General features: G+C 48.8%; 1 protein-coding gene across 1 annotated transcript in view; it reads right to left on the minus strand.

Moving 5' to 3' along the window:
* The window catches only part of TENM4 (teneurin transmembrane protein 4), a 743,366-nt gene that overhangs the window by 215,653 nt on the left and 502,610 nt on the right, over window positions 1–25,103 (minus strand). Inside the window, 3 exon segments of the mRNA XM_070425699.1 lie at window positions 5,715–5,950; window positions 7,175–7,273; window positions 16,097–16,352. Of these exon segments, the coding sequence (XP_070281800.1) occupies window positions 5,715–5,950; window positions 7,175–7,273; window positions 16,097–16,352 (591 nt within the window).

A 25,103-nucleotide genomic window follows, 5' to 3' on the forward strand; every position in this document is an offset into this window, starting at 1 on the left:
TCTTGCGGCTGCTTCCCGGGAACAGCGAGGCATCCCTACAAATATCTTCTGACAGGTGCCCCTGGTGGTTCTGTCAGCTGCCCTTGTGACCAAGACAGGCTGGGAAGCCTGCGGACGCTGGGAGACGAGGCTGGTCCGAGTTCTTGCTCAAGACTTACTAATACTCTATGGGATGCTAACAGTACTAATAATGCTTTTAATAAAAATGGTATCTAATGTTCATTGAATGCTAACACCTTGCCAGGCAGCACACTAGGAACTTAATGCAAATCATCTTACTGGAATGTCTCAATAACCCTGGGAAGTAGCCACTCATTATCCTCATTTTACAGAAGTGTAAACCGAGGCTGAGAGAGGGTATATAAACTTGCCTTAGGTTGTGGCAGCAGAGCCTAATTTCAAAACCCAGGCTCTCAACCATGAGGCTACTCTCCATTTCCTCTCCTATAAAACGGGGCTAATCATTCCAGTCACACCCTTTATACGAACCACAAGGACAGTAGAAACTGGGGTTCAGAGAAGTTAAGTAACTTGCTCAAATTTACACAGTCACCAAGAGACAGGGCTGGGGCCTGAAGTGGGGGTCTATTGATTGTGCATCGCCTGTTCAAGCCCAGCATCTACAGCGTAGTGGCTGAAAGTGCAGCCTTTGAAACCCTCTCTCGTTTATTGGGACCTTGACCTGGCAAGCTGTTCACTTCTCTGAGCTTTAGTTTCCTCTTCTAGAAAATACAGTAGGTCCTCAGGTTACGTCGGAGATCCGTTCCTATGGCACTACATAACGCAATTTTCACCGTAAGTCAGAACCCACCTACATAAGCCCCTACGTCACTCACACAGTAATAATGAAGTGAAACAGTAAAAAAATTTAAAAGAAAGATAACAATTCCTGGCCGTTACTTGTGGTAAATAAATAATAAAAAACATAAAGCACATATGTACATATGTTGAAATGACAGAACTTTTTTTTTTTAATAAATGGAAGATGGTGACATAACCATGAAACAATGTACATCAAGTCCGACGTAACCCGAGGACTGCCTGTACAGAAAAGAATGCCTAGCTCACAGAACTCCTGTGAGTGTTCAGAGAGAAGATACATGAAACGGGTTTGGAAGATACATGGAATTCAAAACACAAAATTAAGATGGAAAAGTTATAGCATTCTCAAGACTGTGAGCTCAAAAGAGAAAATATTTTAAAAGCGTCCACTCAAAGCCTTGGTGCCGAGGGGTGGCTGGATCACAGTCCTGCCATTTACCAGGTGACGGTGTGAGTGTGTGTGTGTGGGGAGGTTACTCAAGCTCACAGGGGCTCCAGACCTCATCCATACGTTGGGGATAATAACTCATCAGGTTGTTGGGAAATTTCAATGAGGAAACACAAGCAAAGTGCTCAGAACAGAGAAGGGCACGCGTGTAGCACACAATCAACGCTAACTGATCTTATTGATGATAAAAAGTGACCCCTGCCATTTTTACTACTCTAGACCACACTGCCTTTTGTTTTCAAAAAATTAAATTATGAGAAATGAAGCCTTGACTGTGTAAGCTTCATGATTTGACTTGTAACTAATCCTCCCAGGATAGCATCCTCTCCCCATTTTGTTCTGCACACAGATTTTCTTCCTTTCTTCAGAAAAGAAAAGGCAGAGTATTGAAAGGGAGACTAAAAAGTACATGAAACCTTCCCTGGGAGAACGGGTGAATAAAACAAGGTGCTCAAAAACAAAAACAAACAAAACAACAAGGCGCTCGTCCTCAATGGCTGCGTCTCTGAATGGGCATCCTTTGGAGGCAGAAAGACACATCTTCTCTCTGAAGAGGTCCCCCAGACTGGGAGGGTCCTCCCTAGATTCTCATCCCAAGCCAGACAGCCCACTGGAGTGGGGGGACAGCGGGGGAGGGGGGAGGTGTCGGCCCAGAGACAAGGCCCAGGTCCTGCAGTCATTGTGGGTTCTAACTGTGGACTCCAATCCCTCCATCTTCCTATGAAAATAACTGCAAATGTCTCTGTAAATAAAAGGTCACTGTTTGCTTGTTTCCTAAGAAACTTTCCAACTAAGAAACTGAATGTCAAATGGGTCTGTCGGGTTTCCATCCTGATATGGCAGCCGGGAGCAGACACCGGAGAAAGAACAATTCTTTCCCCCCCTGTTTCCTCCTCCCCCAGTGCTGGGGAGGTGACGCAATTCTTATCTAGAAGTTGATAGGATGTAGAAAATAATTACAAATGAAAAGGTTATTCATAATTTTTAAATGAGTTAATTAGTAAACCCAGTCAGACTCACTCATTACGGTAATTAATAATTGATTATACTTGAAATTAAACACAATTTTTCATAAAAAATCTAATTAAATATCTGTGCTTTAGCCTGTTGATTAGATTGGTTGGCCTGCTGGAAAAAGAGTCTTTGTTAAGGATATTTATGCTCGGCTGAGACAATTAATTTGATTTTTAATAATTGATAGTTCCTTACAAGTTAGTCATCACAGCCTCTGATTATGGCTGAGCAACAAGCCTCTCATGGCTCCCCCAGCAGCTGGAGGAGATGGAGCATGGAGGTGGCCACCCCCAGCCCTGGAGGAAAGCTAGGGATGGCCTCGCACCTGCAATGCATCTATCTGCATTAACTTACCCAGCCTCAGACCAGCTTCGGAGGGAAGGGGTCCTGCCCATTTCCTAGATGAGGAAGTCTGGGCTCAGAAAGAGAAGTCGCCCAGGACAAACTGGCCAGGTAGTCGAGCTGGGAGTGGAATCAGGCTGCTGGGCTGCCTGTGAGCTGAGGCTCCATGTGACGAGAGGAACGCCCCGGACTTGCCTCTCTGACCTGATTCTGACCTGAATCTAGGGTCCAGTCTGAACGTTTCAACACAGAGAGAGCTTTCTCAGAAAGATGTGTTCATCGTGTCAGGGAGATGTGATCAATGGCCTGACCACTCCCAAGCTGAGACACAGATTCTAGTCCATCAGCAATAGATCTCCCCTCCTTCCACCCACATTGCCACCGTCTTAGTTGAAGCCCTCGGCTTCTTCTTACTTGTTTACTGCAATAGGACCTCTTCCTCCTCTACCCTTATCTTTCTAAAATAAAACTGACTGTCCTGTCACTGCTTAAATCTCTCCAATGGCTCCCAGCTGCCTGCCCATTAGGTCCTTCACTTGGCCTCCATCGTAACCTTCATAATCTGACCAAACTCTCTTGTAGTAACTCCAACACCCCTCAAGTGCTTCAAACACAGGAAATGCCTTTACCACCACCTTGTCCTCTTTCAAGTCTGAAACTTCCCTCAGGTTAGAATACCCTCCTTGCCTGTCTGTCTATGGTTAACTCTGACTTAAAGATTCAGCTAAAACATCACCTTTCCCAGGGAGCCTCCCCGCGTCCTCCTGATGGGGGCTGGGTATTCCCACAGCCCTGAGCTGCCTCAATCACTGCCAACACAGCTGTCCCCTTTGCTGAACTACAAACACCACAAGGGTAAGGATCACATCACCAGCCCTAACACTTAGACTATGCCTGGCTCAAAGCAGGTATCCCTTAGGGTTTACTGAACAAAAATAAAAATCTTAGAATCATAGATTCAAAGACTATCAAAGTTGGAAGGAAAAGTAACGATCATCCAGTAAAAACCCCCAATCGGTGCTTGAATCTTATTCTTACTATATGGTCGTCAAGGTCTAGTTGTACCCTTCCTATGATAGGGAGCTCACTACCTCAAACAGTAGTCCCTATCTTTTTAGATAGCAGATAACTGACAACATAAATGGGGTGACTGACTGTATTAAATGGGAAAGGAAGAAGCCCATGGGATGGAAGCAGAAGAGAGCTTAATCATATGAAGATTTATTCTTTCTCCCTGAATGAGGCTGTTCAGTATAAACCTCAAGACTTCAATGTTAAACAGGTCTATACATAGCAAACCACTTGACTCTTGACGAACAGTGACACTGCTCGTTCAAAAGCCTACCCATTGAGCAAATGGAAAATGTCAGTCAAAAGCAAGAGCTGTGCTAGCGGTTTGCTGGGATACAGGAAGAAACGTCCATGCTGGGGGATGGTGCTTGGAACCCCACCATCCTCACCTGTAACCCATTGAAGTCTACCTATGATGCACACCTTTCCCAGAGTCTGGTTGTTCCTTTCACCCTCAGCAGAGATGGCAAACACCTGGTATGTCATCAATATTCCCCACTCCTGTGACCATGACAGATATATTATTAATCAATCACAGAGGCTCTTTCCCATTGGGTCTGAATATAGCCTCAGGATCCTTCTCAACACAGCTTTCTAGGCAGCAATAATTAATCCACCCTATCGCGGAGATGAAACATGGATGCCAGTCTAGCCTTGGAGCCATGAAATTCCCCAAGTCAATCTCCACAAGGGGAAAGGAGCCCTGGCATACAAAGGACGCTTTTTACAGCTCGAGATTAAGGAGACTGCCTTGTTTATAGGACTCTCATCTTCCTGGTTATCTGTTATGAAATTCGAGTATCTTGAAAGGGAAGTGACTTTACAGCTCAGATCACCCAAACCCCCATCCATGCTTGAGTCCCTTCACCATGCCCTGAGCAAGTGGGGGCCTGAGTTCTGTGGATCATTCCTAGTACAGCCCTGTGTTCATCCAAAACACCTTCGCAGGGTCCTTTCCACAATGGGCAGCACTCTGTCTTCCTCTGGATAGTTTCTTCCTTTCTACTTATCCCCTTTGCTGGCAAAATCATCTCAGAATTCCTTAGCGTGGGCTCAAGGCCTTCTCAAGCTGGCCTGCCCTACCTTAAATCTTGGAATTATAGATGTGAAGGTTGAAAAGGATGGAGGGAGAAGCCAACCCTGCCAGATGCCTTTACCAACAGGTGATTTACGTAGAGGCAGCAGTCTCTACACAGTACCTGGAGGTCTCTTCTGATTAACATCTTCCCTGGGAGCAGACCAAAGAGAGGGGTCCGGAGCAGGAAACCAGACTGCATGGGGAATATATCAAAGGAGCAGGCAGTAGGAGGCATGCTGTGGGAGCAAGGCGATGGCCAGGAGTGTCTTATGTCACGGAGGTGCCCTGGGTCCAGTAGGAAGGCCAGTCAATGCTGCCCGGGGTCTCTGAGCATCCCTCAGCGGCTCTAACTGTTCCCTGTTAATCCTGTACCTACCTGGGATGTCTCTTCTCTGGGTTCCTACCCAATGGTATAATTCTGGATCTTGGTGCCTACAGCACCTCAGATCACATTGCCAGAACCGCACCTTCAGACATGCTTTCCTGGCTTGAGGTCAGCACAGTCCAAACTGTGGCAGTTTCCCTGCAATCCCAGGGCACCCCACCTTCTTCCTGCTTCTTGCTGTAGCTGCATGGCACCCATGGGAGAAGGCTGCCTGCATCTGGCCTCTCCAACTTGTTGCATTTGTAGTGACTCTAACTTATGGCGCTCCCTACCATCTCAAATGCCAGTTGTAGGGAGTGCCTGTGCCTAATGCTGGGCCTCCAAGACATGAAAGAGAAAATGCCAAGCTCACTTCCTGGCATATGGTCAGATAGGGAGGGAAGAGGGGGCCCTGGGGTGCGGACATTAATAGTTTTGGGGTGCAGGCCAGCCCAGAGCTCCAGAGCTGCCTGGCTCTCCCTGTGGCGGGTACCTTCAGTGCCCACAGGTGTCCTGGCCACTGCTCTCTGGGCCAATGGGGAGTGAAGGGAAGCTGGGGCGAGGGCGGTGCTTACCCACGAAGTACGCCAGCAGGATGACTAGTGCGGCTGAGATGACGATGGCGCTCAGGGCTGCGCACTTCCAGTTACAGTACTTGGAGGGCTTCTTGAGGTTGAAGGCTGGCCGGGTGAAGGTGCTGCGGGGCAGCGGCCGGGGCGGAGGTGAGTACACTGTGCTGGAAGTCAGAGGGTACCCTGGTGATGTGGTGCAGAAGAGTGGGGAGGTGCCTCCTGGCTTGAAGAGGAAGTGCCTATGGATGGAGAGAAGCCAGAGGGAATCAGGGTTGGCTGGCTCACCAGGGGCCCAGGTCAACCTAGAGGACAGAGGCAGGAGTAGAAGAAGCATGCACAGGAGCCTAGAGAGAGAGAGTTGTCACAGAGAAGATGGGGGGGGGGGGGGCAGGAAAAAGGAGAATCACGTACCAGACCACAAAACAGGGCTCACGAGGACACGTTTCCACAGAACACGGATGGGACAGCCCTGCCCAAAGGGAAAGCCACCCACGGCAAGGCAGAAGGTGCTACCTACTCGACAGAAGGCTGGGTGCTGAGATCCTTTTCCTGGGAAGGAATGGGGCTGGAGATGCTGTTTCGTGGGGAATAAACTAGCTGTTCTCCAAAATTACTGCAGTAACTTGGAAAGTATCTAAAATCCTATTCTGTCCCCTGGATAATGAAACCCCAAATTTTCCTTCACCTTCCAATACCTACTTTGCCAGTGCATCTTGCTGAAGGAATGGAATACCAGTCTTTTGAAAGGGGGCTATGGAAGTTTGAGAACCAAGAAACCACCACTGCCATGATCAAGAGTGCTCTGGTGGCTGTTCCATAGCCAATGGCAGCAAATGCCTTTGAAGTACTCTGCTCAGAAGCCACACTGCTGCCTTCCAAGCCCCTGGTAAAAGCTTAGCGGGAGGACAGACAGGCAGCTGCATCCTGCGGCCTAGCTACAGTATCAAGGGCAGCATGGCGTGGTCCAAGCACATGGTTGTGGCCAGACGAGGCAGCAGGAAATCCTCCAGAGCTTGGCGTTAACCATGGCCATGGGAGGACTTGTACACAGCCTAGGAAATGGGGTTCTTGGTTGCACTGCATGCCCCCAAGTCTTTGGGTCAAGGGTAAATCTTAGGGGTAATCTCACACTCTGTTATGGTGCAAGATGCCTCAGGGCCCAAACATATAGCAAAGGGCCTGTGCTGCATAAAATTTGCTGCATGAGATGGCTTTCAAAATGGCAGAGGCAGCCAATGAGATGCTGGGAGCCGCATATTAACAAGACTGCTGTTAATATGCTGGGGAACAGGGTATCCAAGGATAAACTCTTGCAATTTGAACGTGGACTTGGGAATGGGCATGCAACATGGCATCATCACCTCCCCCGGAGATCCCAGGGAAAGGTCTCAGGGTCCGCATGCAAGGGCAGGAGCCGCGGAAAGAGCACATACGGAGAGGAAGAGCATGGGGATGTCACCTACCCGTCACCGTAAGCCCCATCATGGCGGGAGGCGCTGAGAATGTCCATCTCAATGAGGTTGTCCTGCAATGTCCCTAGGAATGGCTGCTTGCCTAGGTTTCTACGCACACATGGAGACATGAATGAAGCCATGAGTCATGCATCGATGAAGGGGGATAGTAGAGAAACACACAGAGTGGCTGGCTGGGGCAGCTGTGCGCGAGACCAGCGGGGCAGTTTCCAGGCGATGGGTCTGTGTGCAAGCCACATGTGCAGGGGTCTGCCTGGCACAGGGTATCCACAGGCAGCATTCTCCGTACAAACCAGAATGGCTGGCCGTTGTGTGCATCAAGTCACGGCTCTCCCTGATGAAGACTGGTTATGTCTCAGGCACTGAGCTAGGCATGTTACAGCCATTTCTCTCAAATCTTCAAAACAGGCTATGCCAGGAAGGCCGTATTATTCCCATTCTACAGATGAGGAGACTGAGAGGTGGGGAGGTAACCAGACTGGCCAAGCTGACCAAGCTTACCAGCTAGCAAGGTTCAAGGCAGGAATTTGGGCTCAGGTTTATCTGCTTCCAAACCTGTGCTTTCCCCTCTACCTGAGACTGCCTACCTCTGTGTAAACAATAGCTACAGACACTCATTTTGCTGATCTGAAGAAAAAAGAAAGGCAAGCATTGGGGACCATTTCCTCTAAAGCAGTGGTTCTTAATCTCAGGTGAACACCAGAAGCACCTGGAGAGCTGTGCTCTACTGAGGGCCACCCCAGAGGGTTGGCGTCAACAGGTGGGCACAGGGCCTGAGGCCCCCCATTGCTTGCAAGCCCTCAAGCTGATGCTGACATATTTGGAGTATCATGTCCTCTAGCAGTGCAGACACCTGGGTGATGACTGATTGGTGAAGACACCACCCCAATGAAGACAGAGAGAGGCTCTTGTGTACCCCCAAGTGTACAGAGGGCAGCACAGCATTTGTTACTTTACCTATTTCAAACCTGGAAGGAAGACAGACACACTAACCGTTTTGGTCTCAGTCACGCCTGCTAAGTGGCATCATTCACACTTGCCCTGGAACCTGTTTCTGACAATTTCAGGATGGCTGCCACCTCACCTGAAAACCCCAGAGTGACTCATTTCCAACAAGCTGGTGCTGGCATCAGCCGGGACTGGCATCAGCCTGTTGTGTGCACACCAGGGAAGGACTGACTACAGAAAGCTGACTTTCGGGTCCAGCCCTGCCAGGTGCCTTGTTCTGACTTTGACTAGGTCTTGAGAACCAGAAGACCCCAAATCAAGTCCCTTTTCTGCTACTTTCTTGCTGTGTGACTTTCTTTAAAAATTTTATATATGCATATTTTTAATCCTCACCCGAGGATATTTTTTATTGATTTTAGAGAGGAAGGAAGAGCGAGAAGGAGAGAGAGAAACATCAATGTTTGAGAGAAACATTGATCAGTTGTCTTTCATGCGTATCCCAAGTGGGGATCAACCCACAACCTAGGTATGTGCCCGGAATGGGAATCAAACCCGCTACCTTTTGTGTGTGTGTGTGTGTGTGTGTGTGTGTGTGTGTGTACAGGATGATGCTCAACCAAGTGAGCCACCTGGCCGGGCACTGTAAAAACTTCAACCTCTTCATATTGTGTACTTCCTTCATCTGTAAGATGGGGATAATAATAATTTTAAACTTACAAAGTTGCTATAGGACCAACTGAGTAACTCTGGCAGAATATTTAAGGGCTAAACAAATACTGTAGAAATGCTAACGCTAAATATAAGCAGCTATCTACCCTACCTTCACCGGGTGCTATTCACTGTTCTGGAGCTCTGCAATTATCATCTAACGTGCATCATATTCCTCACAATACCCCCACCATCAGTGCCACCGTCTTTGTTTTGTAGCCTGGCAGAGCTAGGTCCCATCACAGAGTAAGCGAGCAGCAGGGCCAGAGTGGAACCTCGCTGTGTCGGACCCCAGAGCTCGGGCCTCTCTGCTCTTAACCCTCTGTCACTGCCCAGCCTGTGGCTTCGCTCCCGGCAGGCCTCACAGACCACAGTGAGGAGGGGCTGTAAGTACTCTCAAAGCACCGCTGCATCAACTTTTCCCGGGACAGCGAGAGCACAAGGCAACACTGTTTTGCAGCGGGGCCCGCTAGTACTGCCATGATGGTGGGACCTCCGCTTCCAGGAAGCCCTCAGGCTGTCTGGCAGGCTGTTCTGTGGTGTTTAGGAACCCAGGGCTGACTGGGAGAAACTGAGGGGTGTGGAAGTCCCTCAGAGCAGCCTCATTTCTGCCCAGGGAGGTGGCCTCAGGGCACGTTGAGAGGCACACAGGCCCTGGGGTCAGACAGGTGTCAGCTCCATCACTCACTGGCCCTCGGGCAGGAGAGCTGGTATCAGATCTCAAGGAGCATGACTAAACTGGGATGATCACTCTCCTTGTAGAAGCTGAAACGTAACTTGGGTCATGCCACTTCTCTGTTCAACCCTCCAATGGCTCCACGAGAATAAAACCATGGTTCTTACCAGGGCCCACAAGATCTTGCACGATCTGACCTCCTGCTACCTCTCCGACTTCATTTTCTGTGCTACCCATACTCCAGCCTCCTCGCTGTCACTGCAGCAAGCTAACCCTTGCTGTCATTTGCCCAAATTGCCTTTCGCCAGATATCGGCCTGGATCATTCCCTCCCTTCCAGCCCTAACCATAACCTAGTGGACTCCCAGCTTAAGGCTCCCACTAAATTTCCTGTCCATCCCCACCCTCCTCTTCCCCAGCACCCCCTGGCTGCCTGCACTGCTTTAGTTTTCCTCACAGGATCAGACACACACAACGCACATGCTTATTGTGGTTTTTCCCTAATGCAATTTAAGTTCCATGAGGATAGAAATCTTATCTGCCTCATTCTCTGCCCATGTGCCCAGAGCCTGGAAGGATGCCTGGAACATGGCAGTAGGCACTCAGTAAATATTCGCTGAAAACTGTGAATGGTGGGGTGGGAAAAGGGCAGCGCTCCTGGCATATTGCAGGCACGCAGTTGGTATTTAATCCAGAGTGGCACAGGTGATGTATTATTACTTCCTCCAATCCCTATTTCAAGAGGGAATTTCCAGTCTTTCTATAGTCCATATGCCAAGTGTCAGCAGGCCCTCACTGCCTCTGCCCAGAGGGCCCAGGGCCGAGCTCTGGCTGCCTCCCTGCGGCTGAGGTGGGCTGCATGGCATCTCCCAGCAAACATCTCTAGTCTGGCCTGCATCACTCTCCTAGGACTATGTTCTCAGTGAGTCAAAGCTATCCCATAAAACCCACCAGAAACAAACAAATATATTCAGAGAAAAGAAGATCAAAATTAACAGTGGGGATTTTGTAGTGTCTGGATTGAGTGGTTTTTATTTTACTTTTATATTTTAAAAAGAAACCGTTATTTTGAAAAGAGAGAGAACAACTATGTTAAAAGTACAGGTCTGTCAGGACAAGCGAAGAGGCAGTGCAACAGAACAGGTTTCCCTAAAGAGCTCCCACACTCACTTGCTAAACCGCTGCCTATTCAGAATGCTACTGCTGCCTTAAAATAACCGTACCCTGTACATTTCAAACTTAGTTCTGGGTCAGATTAGGAGGCCTCATTTGATTGATGATGAAACCGAGGCCCAGAGAGACACGTGTCCTGTTGCCATACACAAAGCCAATCAGTGGCAGAGCTGAAACTAAAACCCAGGTGTCCTGACTCCCAGCTTGAGGCTCCCCATTACATTTTCTGTCCATCTCCATCTCTAAAGTGGGGACGACAATAAGACTGCCTACCTGTGCAGAAAAGAGTCAAGATAGCGGTCCTGACTGCTCTCTTTTCAAAGGCTTGCTTATAAGGTTGGCCCTTGGCTGGTGTCTAGAAACTTAGGTTCCAGGAAGGTTCCTGCCATTAACAGATAAGAGTGGCTCACTCACTGTGCCTGAACTATTTGTGCAAAAAATACGGTTTATGCTGTGCTGAACACATGCTCTCCTTCTGGGAGTCTGGCATTTGGGTACTTGCCAGGCAGAAGTGCTTATGGGACCAGCCCCAGTGGAAATCCTGGGCTGAGTCTCTAGTGAGCTTCCTTGTTTGGAAGCACCCAGAAGGGCCCTATGAGGGTCTGTTATGATTGTTACATGATGGCCATGCAGAGGGAGCCACACCGTCCTGTTAGCCCCCAGCACTCCCCGAGTTAGAGCATTACCCCGAGTGCCATCTTCATTCATTCACTACAGGTCTGCCTCCCTCACTGGCCTATGAGCTTCCTATATGGCCTCTGTGTCTTATGCATGTCTGTGACTGAATCACCACCTGGCAGGGATGACTATCCATCCCAACTCCTTGCAATGATCAGGGGTTGGCCTGGTCCACCAGAAGTTCCTTTGTGCCATTCTGGGAACCATGCCAGGGCTGCAATGGAGACCATGAGGTTGGCCTTCCATCCCTGAGGGTGGGCAGGGCTATTCCTCAAACTGAGTATGACCCTACAGTTTGGGACTCAGGCTCCCAAATCAGGCCCAAGATCAGATGAACTAGAGCCGAAGTCTGGCAGCCCTCTGCTCTGGCTTCCCCTTCATCCGACAAGAGCCTGACGGGTTATTAATCAGATAGTCCCTGGGAAATCAATTAAGTGTCTGCTGCTGCAGAGTGTGAAGGAAGTGGGTCAGGGTTTCGGGGACCCTGAACACATGGCTTCCACGAGAATGGACTACAGATGCTCCTGCAGGCCTTGAAGAAACATCTGACCCGGCTATCTGGAGAACTGGTCGGCCTGGTTTCCTCCCTCGGGGACTCAGTTACCCTTGGGGAGGGCCATAGTCACAGAAGGAGCGGAGAAAGGAATGGGTCAACCAAGTCCTTGCGCTCTCCTTTGTCCCTCTGCTAGCCTTTCTTTTCCTGCCAGCAAGAAATCTAAATCCCTTCTGGTCATCCTACCAGCTGTGGTGGTATTTTCTTAGCTATTTATTTTAATCGCTCAACATAGACTCCATTTGACAATTGGGGAAAAGCCTGTGACTGTTTCTCGGCATCGGAAGGCTCCCTGTTCTGGTGGGGCTCGGCAAGGCTGCTTAGGACAACTCTCTCAGACAGGCCCTGCTCAATGGACACCTCGGCCTCTGTTCAGGCTGTGCCTCTGAGGCCCTCCCTACCTCCCCAGCTGCCCCTGGTGGCTTCTGCTTGCTCTCCAACTCTTGGCCACACAACATCAGGTCCACTGGGAAGTCTTCCCTTTGTTCCACTCAAGTCTCAGGTGAGTATATTTATTCATTCTGTTCCATCATTCTCTTATTTCACCTGTGAATTTATATTTATCAAGCACTCATCCAGATGCAAGCCCTGTGTTGTGAGCTGGGGATCCCAAGGCAATGAAAACACACATCCTCTGTGCTTACCTCTATCATAGCACGTATCCTACCGCAAGTGTCTATTCTATGACATGTCTTACCTGTTATGCACACAGTGAGCATTTGGTGAATATTTTTCTGAATAAAAAAGTACCGCATAATAAATGGTTGAGCACATACTGTGTGCTAAGACATTTTCAGACATTACCTTATGTATCTGTTACTATAGCCTTGTGAGCCTTGTGAGGCATGATGGTAGATTGGATTAAAAGTGCCTAAAAATTCTTGGGCACGTCTCCCTTTTGAGAAGTGACTGCTGTCCCTCCCCTTGAAGCTGGCTGGCCTATGACTGCTTTGACTAACAGCATATGGCCACGCCTTAGAAGGATCAATGGTTTCTGTCTCAGCGCCATGGAGCCCTGAGCCACTGAGTATGAAGTACAACTCCCTGCTGGGAAGACTGTGCGGAGAGGCCCTGAGACCACAGTAGAGGGAGAGGGGTCCCACTGAGTGCAGCTTTCTAGCTGTCTCCCCCAAGGTGTCGTGTCAGGCATGTGAGTGAAGCCTTTTAGGATCCTTCAGACTAGCCCACTGACAGCTAAATGCCACTGACTGACCTCAGTTGATGCCACATGCAGCAGAAAACTAGCCCAGCTGTGCCCTTCCTGAAATCCTGACTCTCACTGTGAAGTATAATACTAGTAAACCGGTGGTTTTTTAAGCCACTAAGTTTTGGAGTCATTTTTTTACGCAGCAACAGATAATCAGAACAGGAAGTTACTCATATTTCCTCCCTTTTTTTAAGGGAACAATTTAAGGTCTAAGTTCATAGCTAGTGAGCACTGGGGTAGGAGTTTGAGCATAGGTTGTGTCTGACTCTAAAACCCGAGCTTTGGACAACTTGCTACATTAGGACCAAACTTACTTCTCTAAAGTCGAGAAGAGGTACAACCTACTATTTCCTCTCAACTCCACAGGTGAGCAGGGACTCAATAAATATTTTTCAAGGGAATTTTTCTTCAGTGTTGACATGGGAAGCAGACACACATGGAGGAAAAGAGGGGAATAGCTATTAGAGTATGTCTTTAATGCTGGACACTGTGCTACGTGCTTCTCACATTTATTTCCTCCCAACCTGAGAGGCATGCATTCTTATCCCAATTTACAGATGGAGAAATCAGGTTTGAGGATGCTAAGGAACTTGCCCAGCTAGTAAGTGGTAAAGCCAAGATAGGAATCCCAGATGGCCTCCTTCCCTCTGACTCTAAAGCCCATATTCTTCCTACCTCACCATGATAGTCAAAATTAGTTGTGATTCTATCTGCCAGACTCGACACTGAGCCTTCTTAAACTGTACCCTGTTGGTTTTGTGCCATCAACCAGTGAAGGTCAGTATTGAAGTCCAGAATTCTGATTGTGTTATCCATTATATTAGGTACCTCTCCCCATTTTAGGCCATCTTTAGAGGCACGGAGGGTCACAGAGGAAGTCTATCTCAAACATTTCATCTCGGTTTCAAGAATAAGTAGGACTTGGCTGGACCAGGCAGTGAAGAGGAGGGCAACTCTGGGGAAAGGGTTGTGCAAGAGCATGTGCAAAGGCACTGAGGCGTGAAGGGGATGAGATATTGGGGGAAGGTTGATAAATACACATGTATGTACACTTACTAGTACATACACATCATATAGTAAATATTATATATACTAGCATATAATTATGATATGCTTAAGTACAGAGATATATAAAATGGTGTACATTAGTATATGACAGCATGTCAACAATGGATATCATTTGGTGATAGATCTGAGTGATTTTCTTTTCTTGCTTATTTTCATTTCCTAACTATTCTCCACCACATTTATTACTTGAATAATAAAATATAAGGAAAAAAGAAATCAAGGTTCCATGTGGTTTGAGCAATGGATGTGGGAGGATGGAAGGTCAGAAAGGCAGCTGAGGACTGGCTGGTGAGGCAAGAGAGGTAAGCTGGGGCCACCTTTGCATCTCAAACCAACTTCACGCATCAGGAAAACATCCCTGCTGCTTGTCTTCTACGTTCTGTTCCCTTGAAAAACCTGGAGAACCACCTAATTGGATCCTAAGTGATAAAAATGAGCATCTAAGCCAAGGGAGTGGCCGCCACGTTCCGTGCAGAAAATCAGAACCATTGATTATTTGCTGGCTTCTTTCAGCCACGCACAGTCATTCAATAAGCACGTTGGAAATAATAGAGGTCTGATTAAGCTATTTGGATGGGATGACATATAATAATCGCCCCTAGTCACTGGTGATAGCAAAGGAGGCACAGAGGGATACGTCACACATGATTTTAAAGGCTGTCAACAAAAACAATGGTAATTAAGAGACTGGAGGTGGGGCAGGTGGGGCTGTCTCTCTGGGAAATTTGCTTTTGGGCAAATGATTCGATAGGAGTAAAGTGGCATAAAAGGACGTTGATTTTCTCTCACTGAACCCCACAGGCTCAGCATGCAAATATCACAATCATGTTCCAGGCAGAGTCAGATGGGTACACTTTCCAATATAGATTAACTTCCCTTCGTTAAATGCAGAATGATTTTGTCCTCTCCACTGATATGGGGCAGGAGTATTAGATGATAGGATCTATGTTCCCCACTACTTTGAGAAATAGGGTAAAGGGTTAAGGGGTGCCAGCCTGGGACACTTCATCTCCAGTTTAAAGATGGGCCAGGTCCCCCAAAGTCCACACTGCTTGTCTCAGAGGGGTAGGAGTATGGGTAAATCTCATTTTGGTCTTGATATCTCTCTGTGTTTTCTCTAGGGGGTTTTTGTTGCTTTCATAATCATAAGAAAATTTCAATTTTGGAAAAAGAGTGGCTAATCAGAGGGAAGGAGACCAGCTACTGAGTCTCTGAGCTGAAGGAAGCATTGCACAGGGCTGGAGAGGTGGCAGGTCCAGGCCAGGAGAGACCTGAAGATGGTGGCTGGGGTCTAGGGAGATAGCACTGCACACAGAGTCAGGCAACTGGGTTCAAATCTTAGCTGTGCATCAACTGCCTCTGTGGCCTGAGCTAGTCACTGACCCTCCCGAGTATAAAGGGGCCAGCAGGAGAGGAGAGTTGGGGGAGGGAAGTAGAAGAGGGGGCAGAGCATTCACTGAGCACCCACCACAGGCCAGGCATAGGGGCACCATATCATAGTAGGGAAGGGAGGAGGTGTGGACCCAATCACGGACTGACAGCCTGATCCTACCACATACCTGTGCTGAACACCTTCACACATCTCTTACAATGGCCCGCTCCAGCCAGTACATCTCCATTGTGTAGACAAGGAAAGTAAGGCCCAGAGGGTGTAGCAACTTGACCAAGGTCATACCTTTAGCAAGTGGCAGGCTAGCCCTGGACCTGGGGCTGTTTGATTCTCAAGTCCATGCTCTTTTTGCCCTACTTGCATCTCGGGCAGCCAGAGAGCCACATCCCTAGGCTGCATACCTGACCCCAGCTTTCTGAGTCCGTGGGATCTCGGCCAGGTCACTCTCTGGCCACCCGCCATCCCTGCACCTCAGCGCCCCAGCGCCCCAGCACCAGCCCCCCACCACCATACCTGGTCTCCAGGGGGATGTTACTGTTGAGCAGCCAGTTGTCCTGGGCGTGGGCCGGCTCCTGCGTGCTGCTGGCAGGGGGCTCTCCAGAGAGCGAGTGGTCCGTAGGGGCCGGGCTGGGGTTGCTCCTTGGAGTGAAGTTGCCCCGGTTCAGGGAGTTGATGGAGGCCGCGTGGTGCTGGTTGGGGGTGTGGGCGTGCGAGAGTGGAGGAGGTGGCGTCCGGAGCCGCGAGTGGTTCTGCAGGCCTCCTGGGTGATCTAGGGCACAAACATGCATGGTCAGCAGAAAGCTACTTGTGTCCCCCCTTGTATTCATATGTTGAAGTCCCAAGTCCAAATGTGATGCCATTTGTCAGTGGGAGGTAATGAGGTTTAGATGAGGACATGAGGGTGGGGTCCTCATGATAAGATTTGTGCCCTTCTAAGAAGAGGCCAGAGAGTTGGCTCTCTCTCCCCCCACTACATGAGGATACAGCAAGAAGGCAACTGCCTACAAACTAGGAATAGGGTTCCACCAGACATGGAATCTACTGGCACCTTGATCTTCAACTTCCCAGCCTCCAGAACTGTGAGAGAGAAGTGTCTGTTGCTTAAACCACCCAATCTAAGGTGCTATGTCATAGCCACCCATGCTAAAATGGAAATTGGTACCGAGAGGAGGAGTGATACTCTGACAAATACTTAAAAGTGTGAAAGCAGTTTGGAACTGGGTAATGGGGAAAGTGTGGTAGAGTTTTCAGGTGCCTGCTAGGAAAACTTATATTGCCATAAAGAGACTGTTAAGGAGATTCTGGTAGAGCTCAGATAAAGAAGAGAGCAGTAGAAAAAACTCTCATCTTTTTGGAGAATAGATAAAAATTTATGTACAAAATGTTGGTAGAAATCCTATCTAATAAAGAAGGAATATGCTAATTGACCCTTACACTGTTGCAAAGATGGTGGCACCCACAGCCAATAAGGAGGGAATATGCTAACTGACTGCCACGCCCTTAAAGATGGTGATGCCCACAGCCACAAGATGGCTGGCAGGGGAGGGCAGTTGGGGGGACCAGGCCTGCAGGGGAGGGCAGTTAGGGGCGACCAGGCCAGCAAGGGAGGGCAGTTGGGGCCATCGGGCCAGCAGGGGAGGGCAGTTGGGGGCAATCAGGCCGGCAGGGGAGTCGTTAGACATCAATCAGCCTGGCAGGGGAGTGGTTAGGGGGTGATCAGGCTGGCAGGCAGAAGCGGTTAGGGGCAATCAGGCAGGCAGGCAGGTGAGCAGTAGGGAGCCAGCAGTCCCGGATTGTGAGAGGGATGACTGACTGCTGGTTTAGGCCCGATCCCACGGACATCCCCTAGGGGGTCCCAGATTGGAGAGGGTACAGGCTGGCCTGAGGCCCCCCCCCCCCCCCCCAGTGCATGAATTTCGTGCACTGGGCCTCTAGTATAGACATGAAGGGCAATTCTAATGAGGTCTCAGGCAGAAATGAGGATCATGTTATCAGACAATGGAGAGAAGGTGATCCTTTTTATGAAGTGGCAAATACCTTGGCTGAACTGTGTTTATGTTCTAGTGTTTTGTGGAAGTAGAAGTCCTGAGCAATGAAATGGGATATTTAGCTGAGGAGACTTCTAAGCCAAGTGTTGGAGTGGCTTGGTCCCTTCTGACTGCTTATAGTAAAATACAAGGAGAGAGAAATGAGTGAAAGAAAGAATTGATAAGCAAAAAGAAACCATAACTTAAAGACTTGAAAACTTTTCAGCCTGTCCATATTGAAAAAAAATGAGAAAGCATATATGGAAGAAAACTCTAAGGAAGTGCTGATTGACCATTTGATCAGGAGATTAATATAGGTTAAAATCATGGACCTAAATAGCTGTCCCAGAAGGAGCACTGCCAGTGTGAACTGAAGGGGAAGAAGAAAGGATGAAGGGCAACTGCTGGACTTCTTAGATTCTACAGGACAGGACTAAAGATCTATTAGGTTGCAAACTCACACCATTTCTTTAAAAAGAAAAGGAAAGACTAACCTGAAGCTGATTCAGAGATCATCAGGGCCACTGCCTCAGTTTCAACAGGCCTAAGACTAAGATCATTTGTGTCACTTAACCTCCTCGAGCTTCTGTTTTCAAATGGGGAGGAGCTTATTAAGGGACTCAGAGCTACAGTGATAGCAAACCAGGCAACTGATGGGAAGGAAATATTTCTGAAGTTCACAGTATACAACGCACTCCTCTTCATTAGTTCCCCATGAGAATCCTGCGTTTATAGAGGAGACAGGATCAGGGAGTACAGAACCCAGACCAGGCGCTGTGGTATCCCAAAGGCTGTGCTCTTTCTTGGCCCAGGAGACCACTTTCTGGAAACTGCCAAGCTCAGTTAAGTGTGAGGCTATCACTGTGACGGCTATTTTTAGTGGAAGATGCATCACTCTCTGCTTTTTAGGTAACCCAATCTTTTATGCTAATGCTAACCCAATGCCAACCCAATCTTTTAAGCATAATGCTAATAACAACCCAATCTTTTAAGCAAGTCTGGTGGGAGTGGGGGAGAGGGCAGGAACAGAAAAAAAGGAAGTGGAGACCCATCTGAGCTATCACTTTTTTCGTACAAACTGTTACCTTCAGGATAAGGCCCACTCAAGGTCCACCAAGTCCTTCAGAGTTTGATCCACACCTGTCATTCCAGCCTCATCTCTCATTGGCTCCCTCCCTGTATCCTCCACTCCAGCCACACTTTTCCACAGAGGACAAAGGATTTGCTGAGGCAGCTCAGTGGCCGAAACCTCAACACCAGTGAGGAAGGTACCCAGGTACCATCTGAGGATGTGCCACGCTGTGGTCCTTGACCAGGAGGGCACCCGCGGGCGGCCCCTTGATGGGAGGGGAGAGAACCTGGGAGCCAGCAGAACAGACAGAGGGGCCCAAGCAGAGAACAGACAGCCTTAGACGAGGCAGAAGGCAGGAATGTGCAGGGTCATTTATTTCTGTCTAACTGTCCTCAGGCAACACTTTAATGGAGGCATTTGGAGCCTGGGACAGAAGCCAGCACCAGAAGTGGCCTCCTGGGATGATTGAGTGTCCCCCTACCCATGGCCCTTCAGGCTGTTGGCTGCAGTCCAGTGTGCCTAGCAGTGAGAGGGACTATACCACTACCATCCAGTGGTCACCAGAGGCCAGCAGACAAGAGTGACCTAGTCCTTACTCCTGGCCCCATACTAGGAGCCAACCTCCTCATGACATTTTACCTAATTGATATTTATAGTCACTGCCATATGAGCACCTACTATGTGTATTTTCATAGCCTTAACTTTTCTAATGGTCACAACAACCTCTAGGGGGCAATATTATTATCATTCCCATTTTATAGATGAGGAAGCTGAGGTTTACAAAACTAGTGAATGGTCCTTACTAATCCAAAGCTTGAATCCTGCCTACCAAACCATGGTGCCTTTGCAGAAAACACAGACATCTTCTCGACCATCTTAATCCATGGCCAAATGTAGGAAAAGAACCTCAGTGCAGACAGCAAGCATGGAAGATGTGGTTCAGGTCAGGGCTGCCTGCAAGCCTACAGACTTCTGCTTTGTGACTAAGTGGAAAGGCTCTGGCTTGATAACTATTTGTAAGCACTGCCAACAGTTCTGAAATGATGCAATTTTAACTGTAAGACCACTGGTCACAGATATAAAAATCAAATTTCTAAAAGGAAATTCTCCTATGGGGACAGGAAACATCCTGGTCCAAATCCTCCTCTTTTTTTTTTTTTTTAAGCTCAGCTCAATTGCCACCACCTTCAGAAAGCCTTCTTTGGTTTATCCTCCCTAAAGTTCTTTTTTCCTCCATTGAAGGCTGACAGCAGGTGACCTGCTTCGCTCACCTTTCCCTTCTCCCTCTGAGCTTGCCTACTCTGGTGGTTTTAAAAAGTCCTGTCCCTTCTGTGAGGGTGATCACAGGTCCTAGATCTGGGCAGATGCTCCAGATGGGTTTACTTAGTGAATGGCTCGTGTGAGTGGCCCGGGCAGTCTGTCCAGGAGGATAAGGCTAGCGTAGAGGATATTTGTTTGCAAAAAAAATGACAGACTGCCTTGGGTTCTCTAGGCGGTGGACCCACGCAGGCCTTTACTTACTTGCCTGGAGCCAGAGTTGCAGATGCTTCAGCTGGGTTCTGTTTCCCTTCCCTCACCCCTCCCACTGTGAGAATGCTTGGAAAGGGGACCTTGGTGCTTTCCTGCTTCCCAAGGGAAAGGCTCTGTGTTTTGGGCCTCAACTCAGCAATGCAAACTCACTTAACGGCCCCCCCCCCCCCCAAAAAAAAAATACACGACTTTCTGAAGGAGCAAATCTTTCCTCTGGTCTAACTGAAGTCTCCTATGGCCAGGAGGGAAGGCTAATGAAGGCCTTCTTTTTCTCCCTTCCTCCTCCTCAGTTTACACTTCCATCTCTGGAGGGACACTCAGAACCAGTTCCCGCATTCAGCATGTGCCGAGTGCCTGCTCTGTGCCAGGTCCTATAAACCGGGTGTTGGGAATATAACAGTGAGAGAATGAGACAGAGATGGCCTGAAATAGGAGCTCTCTTCTGCTTTCTACTCACTAGCTGGGTGGCCCCCAATAACTCACTCAACTCCCTGGTCTCCGGTCTGTGTGCCTGTGAAAGGGTGCACACATTCCCATGTCACCACTTTCTAGATGATGGAAAGCGATATCCTTTGCTCAAATGCCAAATACACAGTGGGCTGCCGTGCCCTGAGGGAAAGGACCCATGTGCCACTCATCTCTATTTTCCCAGCAAATATTTGCAGAATATGGGGGAGAGGACAGCCAATGAGGTAGGTGGACTTCTTGCTTGGACAAGCAATGGCTTCTCTCCTGCTCTCTGAGAGTAAGCGTTGTACATTGCAAAGCTGTGATTTAAATTCCAATTTATATCCTCTTCTCGCAGATATAGCCACCAAGTGTATCTCTGAATCAAGCCCCAATACGAGTCATTTCACTGTTACATTGCACACCTGTCAGTAAAGGCCACTTGCTTATCTGAGTTTTACATGCCTGGTTTTCCAGGAAGGTGTTTTTTTTCCCCTCTACAAGTTGTTGAATATATTTAGTTGCTTTTTCCCTTCAACACTGCAGACATTTTTCCTTTTAGATGCACAAATTCCTAAAGACCGAATTCTCCAGGCTTTGTTTCCCTGAACCAAGATCAAAGTGAGGTTTCTTCAGAGCACTAGGCAGAGCAGCAGGTAATAGAAAGAGATGGCGTGGAGGCCTGGGCACCTGGAGGCAGATAATCCCTGTTCAGGTTTTGATTCTGACACTTATGAGCTGTGTGACCTTGATCAAGTTACTTAACTTCTCTGGAGCTTCAGTTTTCCTATCACTATATGGAGATAGTGGCCACCCTGCAGGATTGTCATGAGAATGCATGTAAAGTGCTTAGCACAGTGCCTGCATACAACAATTTTAAAAAAATGCTAACTATGAATTCCACAGTTATGATAAAGTCATGCTGATTGAATAAGTTGCAAAGTGCTTAAATCGTCACCCTGATGGTCACTCTATGGCCTTTACAACAGGGGTTCCAAAGCAAGAAACCTTGAAAGGGAAATGTCTAACAGAAACACGGTCCTCTCTTACGACAGTTGAATCCACTCTGGGCAGCTGCTAGCTTCCAGGAGCCCTGGTCTCAGGAAGGTGCCTATAGCGCAACATGCAGACCAGAAGCCAAGAGAACGTCTGCAGCCTGACACTCAGGACTGAACATAGGGGGGCTCTGTGTCCTCAAAGATGGGGGCCCCTTTCTGCATTAGATAAGCACGTCAGAGCACACGGGGGTGCGGCTCTGTCCTGGGTTCAAGGTGTACCCCAGGGAGAAGGCCCACGAGGCGGTTCAGTCAATCAGCAAAATTAAACAGCTCTCCACCGTGTGCAGGGACTGGGTGAGTTTTAAGGTGAAGATGAGTCCTAACCTTGACAAATTGCCAGTGTTTACAGAGCAAACGTTCAGCCTTGCTCTGTCTGACAAGCTGCATGATTTGGGGAAAGTCACTGAAGTTCTCAGAGTCCCTAATTCCTCACCCATACATTAAAACACATCCTAGTAACCTAATAAAAGGAAGAGGAGGAAGAAGAGCTGGCACAGACTCAGTACACAGAGACCCAGAGATGAAACAAAGAAGTTTCCTAGACTGTGAGTTGCTCACAGCCAAGTAAAAATAACAGACATCCCAAAAGACACCAATGGAAAACAGTAATTACAATCTATATTATAAAAACCCAGCAGCCCTAATGCTGTAACGACCAAAGACCGGTCACCAGGTGTGTGCAGCGAGGCATGCGTGGGTGGGTGGGGCTGCATGCGCAGCGAGGTGCACATGGGTGGGCGGGGACTTGACTCTGGGTCCTGCGGTGGGACTCGGGGGAGTCCCACGGCGCGGTGGGGTCTGGAGTCCCGGGTCTTGTGCAATTTCCCGTGGGTCAGGGTCTCCCGCGATTTTGCGCGCTGGGTCACTAGTGACATTATAATAATTCACATTTACTGAGTACTCACTACTTGACTGGCTCTACCTGCTTTGCTTATTTAATCCTTTAACACCTCTATAAAGAAGGTGCTATTGTTATTCCCCATGTTGTAGGTGAGGAAACTAAGCTACAGAAAGGCTAAGAATTTTGCCCAAGGTTCCAAAACTGTTAAGTGATGGCAGTCTTGTTCCAGAGTCCACTCATCTTGAGCCATGAAGTGCTTGTGTCAATGCCTGTCACACAGAGGGCACTCTACAAGCATCAGCTACTACAGTCCTGTTAGCCTACAGGGCCGCCCCACCAGAGCTTCATGGAGCAGAGGTGGCTTCCAGACTGGCTGGTGGGGTCAGGGAAGGTTGCATGAGAAGTGACATGTGACCTATGTCTAAAGGGGCTTCTAGACCGAGGAAGATGCACCTGTGAGGGTCCAGAGCCTGAGAGTGAGAGGAGGGGAGAAGGAGGAGAGGGAGGGAGGACAGAAGGGAGAGAGACCTTGAGGCACTTCTGTAAGGAGTGTGATGGCTGTGAGGGGCAGTGACAGGAGGGGAGGTGGACACACTGGTGACAGGCCTGGGTGGTAGTACCAAGAGAAAGGACTTAGTCTTTATCAGGAGGGTGAGAGGGTCCGTCCCCCTGATGGGTTTGGAGCATGCTCTGGTGGCCACGTGAGCATGACCCAGGCAGGGGCAGACTACAAGCAGGGCCCAGACCCACTGCAGATGCTTAGCTGCTAGAATTCTAGCGGAGTACGTTGTTATTCTTTTATGAGCATGTTCATGAGAAAAAGACATAAACTTCCAGAAATTTGGCTCAGGCAAAGAATTCGAATGTGTCAATAGCCCTGCGATCTAAGGCCAGCACTGGCTCCAAGAAAGGGTGCCAGGCTCGGTGCCCCTCATCCAAGCCTGTAAAACAGCCCACAGGCGCCCGAAGTTCTCCTTGCTTCGGAGTTAACGATGACCCCGGCGTGCACTGTAATCATTAATCGGGCCCTAAAGATTGTCAGATATGAAAGATGCTGGTATTTAATTATCATAGAACACAAAACTCCAGCTGCCTCAGAATGCCAAGAGAAAGAGTTATTTGGCTTCCATTAAAATGCCATCGACTACCACTGACTCGGGACGGTGATGGAGCAGTGCTGAGAGCTTAGCTAATGAACCTTGGCCTGCACGACCAATTTGGAGAGGCCAGAAAGCTCTTTGTCACCGCAGTCGGCAGCCGGAATCTGATGGCCTGCCTTCCAGTCTCAGTTCTGCCTCCTTCAAGCTATATAATCGCAGACAACTGATTTCACTTCTCTGAGTTTCAGCTTCAACACTTGTCAAATGTATTTGGAAGCACCTCGCAAACTGCACAGTCCTGTCCAAGGGTTACAGATAATGACCACGTTGTTATTATTGCTTCCACCCAGAATGAATAAAAACAGTGAATGTCCAAACTGGAACCACCAGTCTGAGCATGAGGCAAGGCCTGGGTGAATTTTTTATGGTGTTTTCTCTGCCCATTGATCCCTTCCCTGAACAAATGCTTTCTGTTCTCTTTTATGGCTGTTCTGTTCATTTGATGTCATGGCCAGTGTGGAGGGACTCCACATGGCACTTGGCCTGAAACCCTGATGCACTCATGGGAGAGGGGCAGCAGACTGTGGGGCTTCCTGAGGCTGCCCTTTTAGGTTTTGTGTTTTTTTTAAAGATTTTTTAAATTGCTTTTTATAAAGGAAGGGAGAGGGAGAAAGAGAAGGAGAGGGAGAAGGAGAGGGAGAGGGAGAGGGAGAGGGAGAGGGAGAGGGAGGAAGAAACATCGATGTGAGAGTGTAACATCCATCTGACATCCATTGGCTGCCTCCTGCACGCCCACGACTGGGGATTGAGCCCACAACCTGGGCATGTGACCTGACTGGGAATTGGACCGGCAACCCCAGCTTCAGGGGACAACAGACCAACCCCTTGAGCCACACCAGCCAGGCTGCCCTTCTAGTCTTGATGGGTAGTGAAAAGGAGAATCCTGAAGTCACAATATGGCTTGTTCATTTAGTCAGGGCAGACCTTTGGGAGAACACTCAGACTGTTAAAGTGTTTTGTATTTGAGGAATAGTAACGAGGGGACATTTCACGGTACAGTGGTTTTCAAATAAGGGGAGCCTGGAAATGGGGAAGGGGTGTTTTCTGATTGTTACAGTGATGGGGAAGCACAACTGGCATTGGGCAGGAGGGGCCAGGAAAGCCAGCCACGTGCCTGCACGGGACCCAGCGACCCTCAGGGGCGTGCAGTCCAGTCAGCAGATCTTAGTCAGTTTGCCTCTCCCATTCCATCCCCAGTTTCAAATCACTCTCTGCCCTTCTCTGTCACAGGAGGCTGACCCCTAAGGGGTCACCCAGGCTTCCTTGCTCCTAACCTTCCAGGCAGGTTTGGCTAGTTGTTAACACAGCAGGACACTGAGAGGTGGGAGGCAGAGGTGCCCCCTGCGCCCATCCTCTGCAGCCTGCTTCAGGCAGTAGCCACATCC

This window comes from Myotis yumanensis, unplaced genomic scaffold (genome assembly GCF_028538775.1).
Source record: "Myotis yumanensis isolate MYYU_CA2020_CCGP unplaced genomic scaffold, mMyoYum1.0.hap1 SCAF_10, whole genome shotgun sequence".
NCBI lineage: Eukaryota > Metazoa > Chordata > Mammalia > Chiroptera > Vespertilionidae > Myotis > Myotis yumanensis.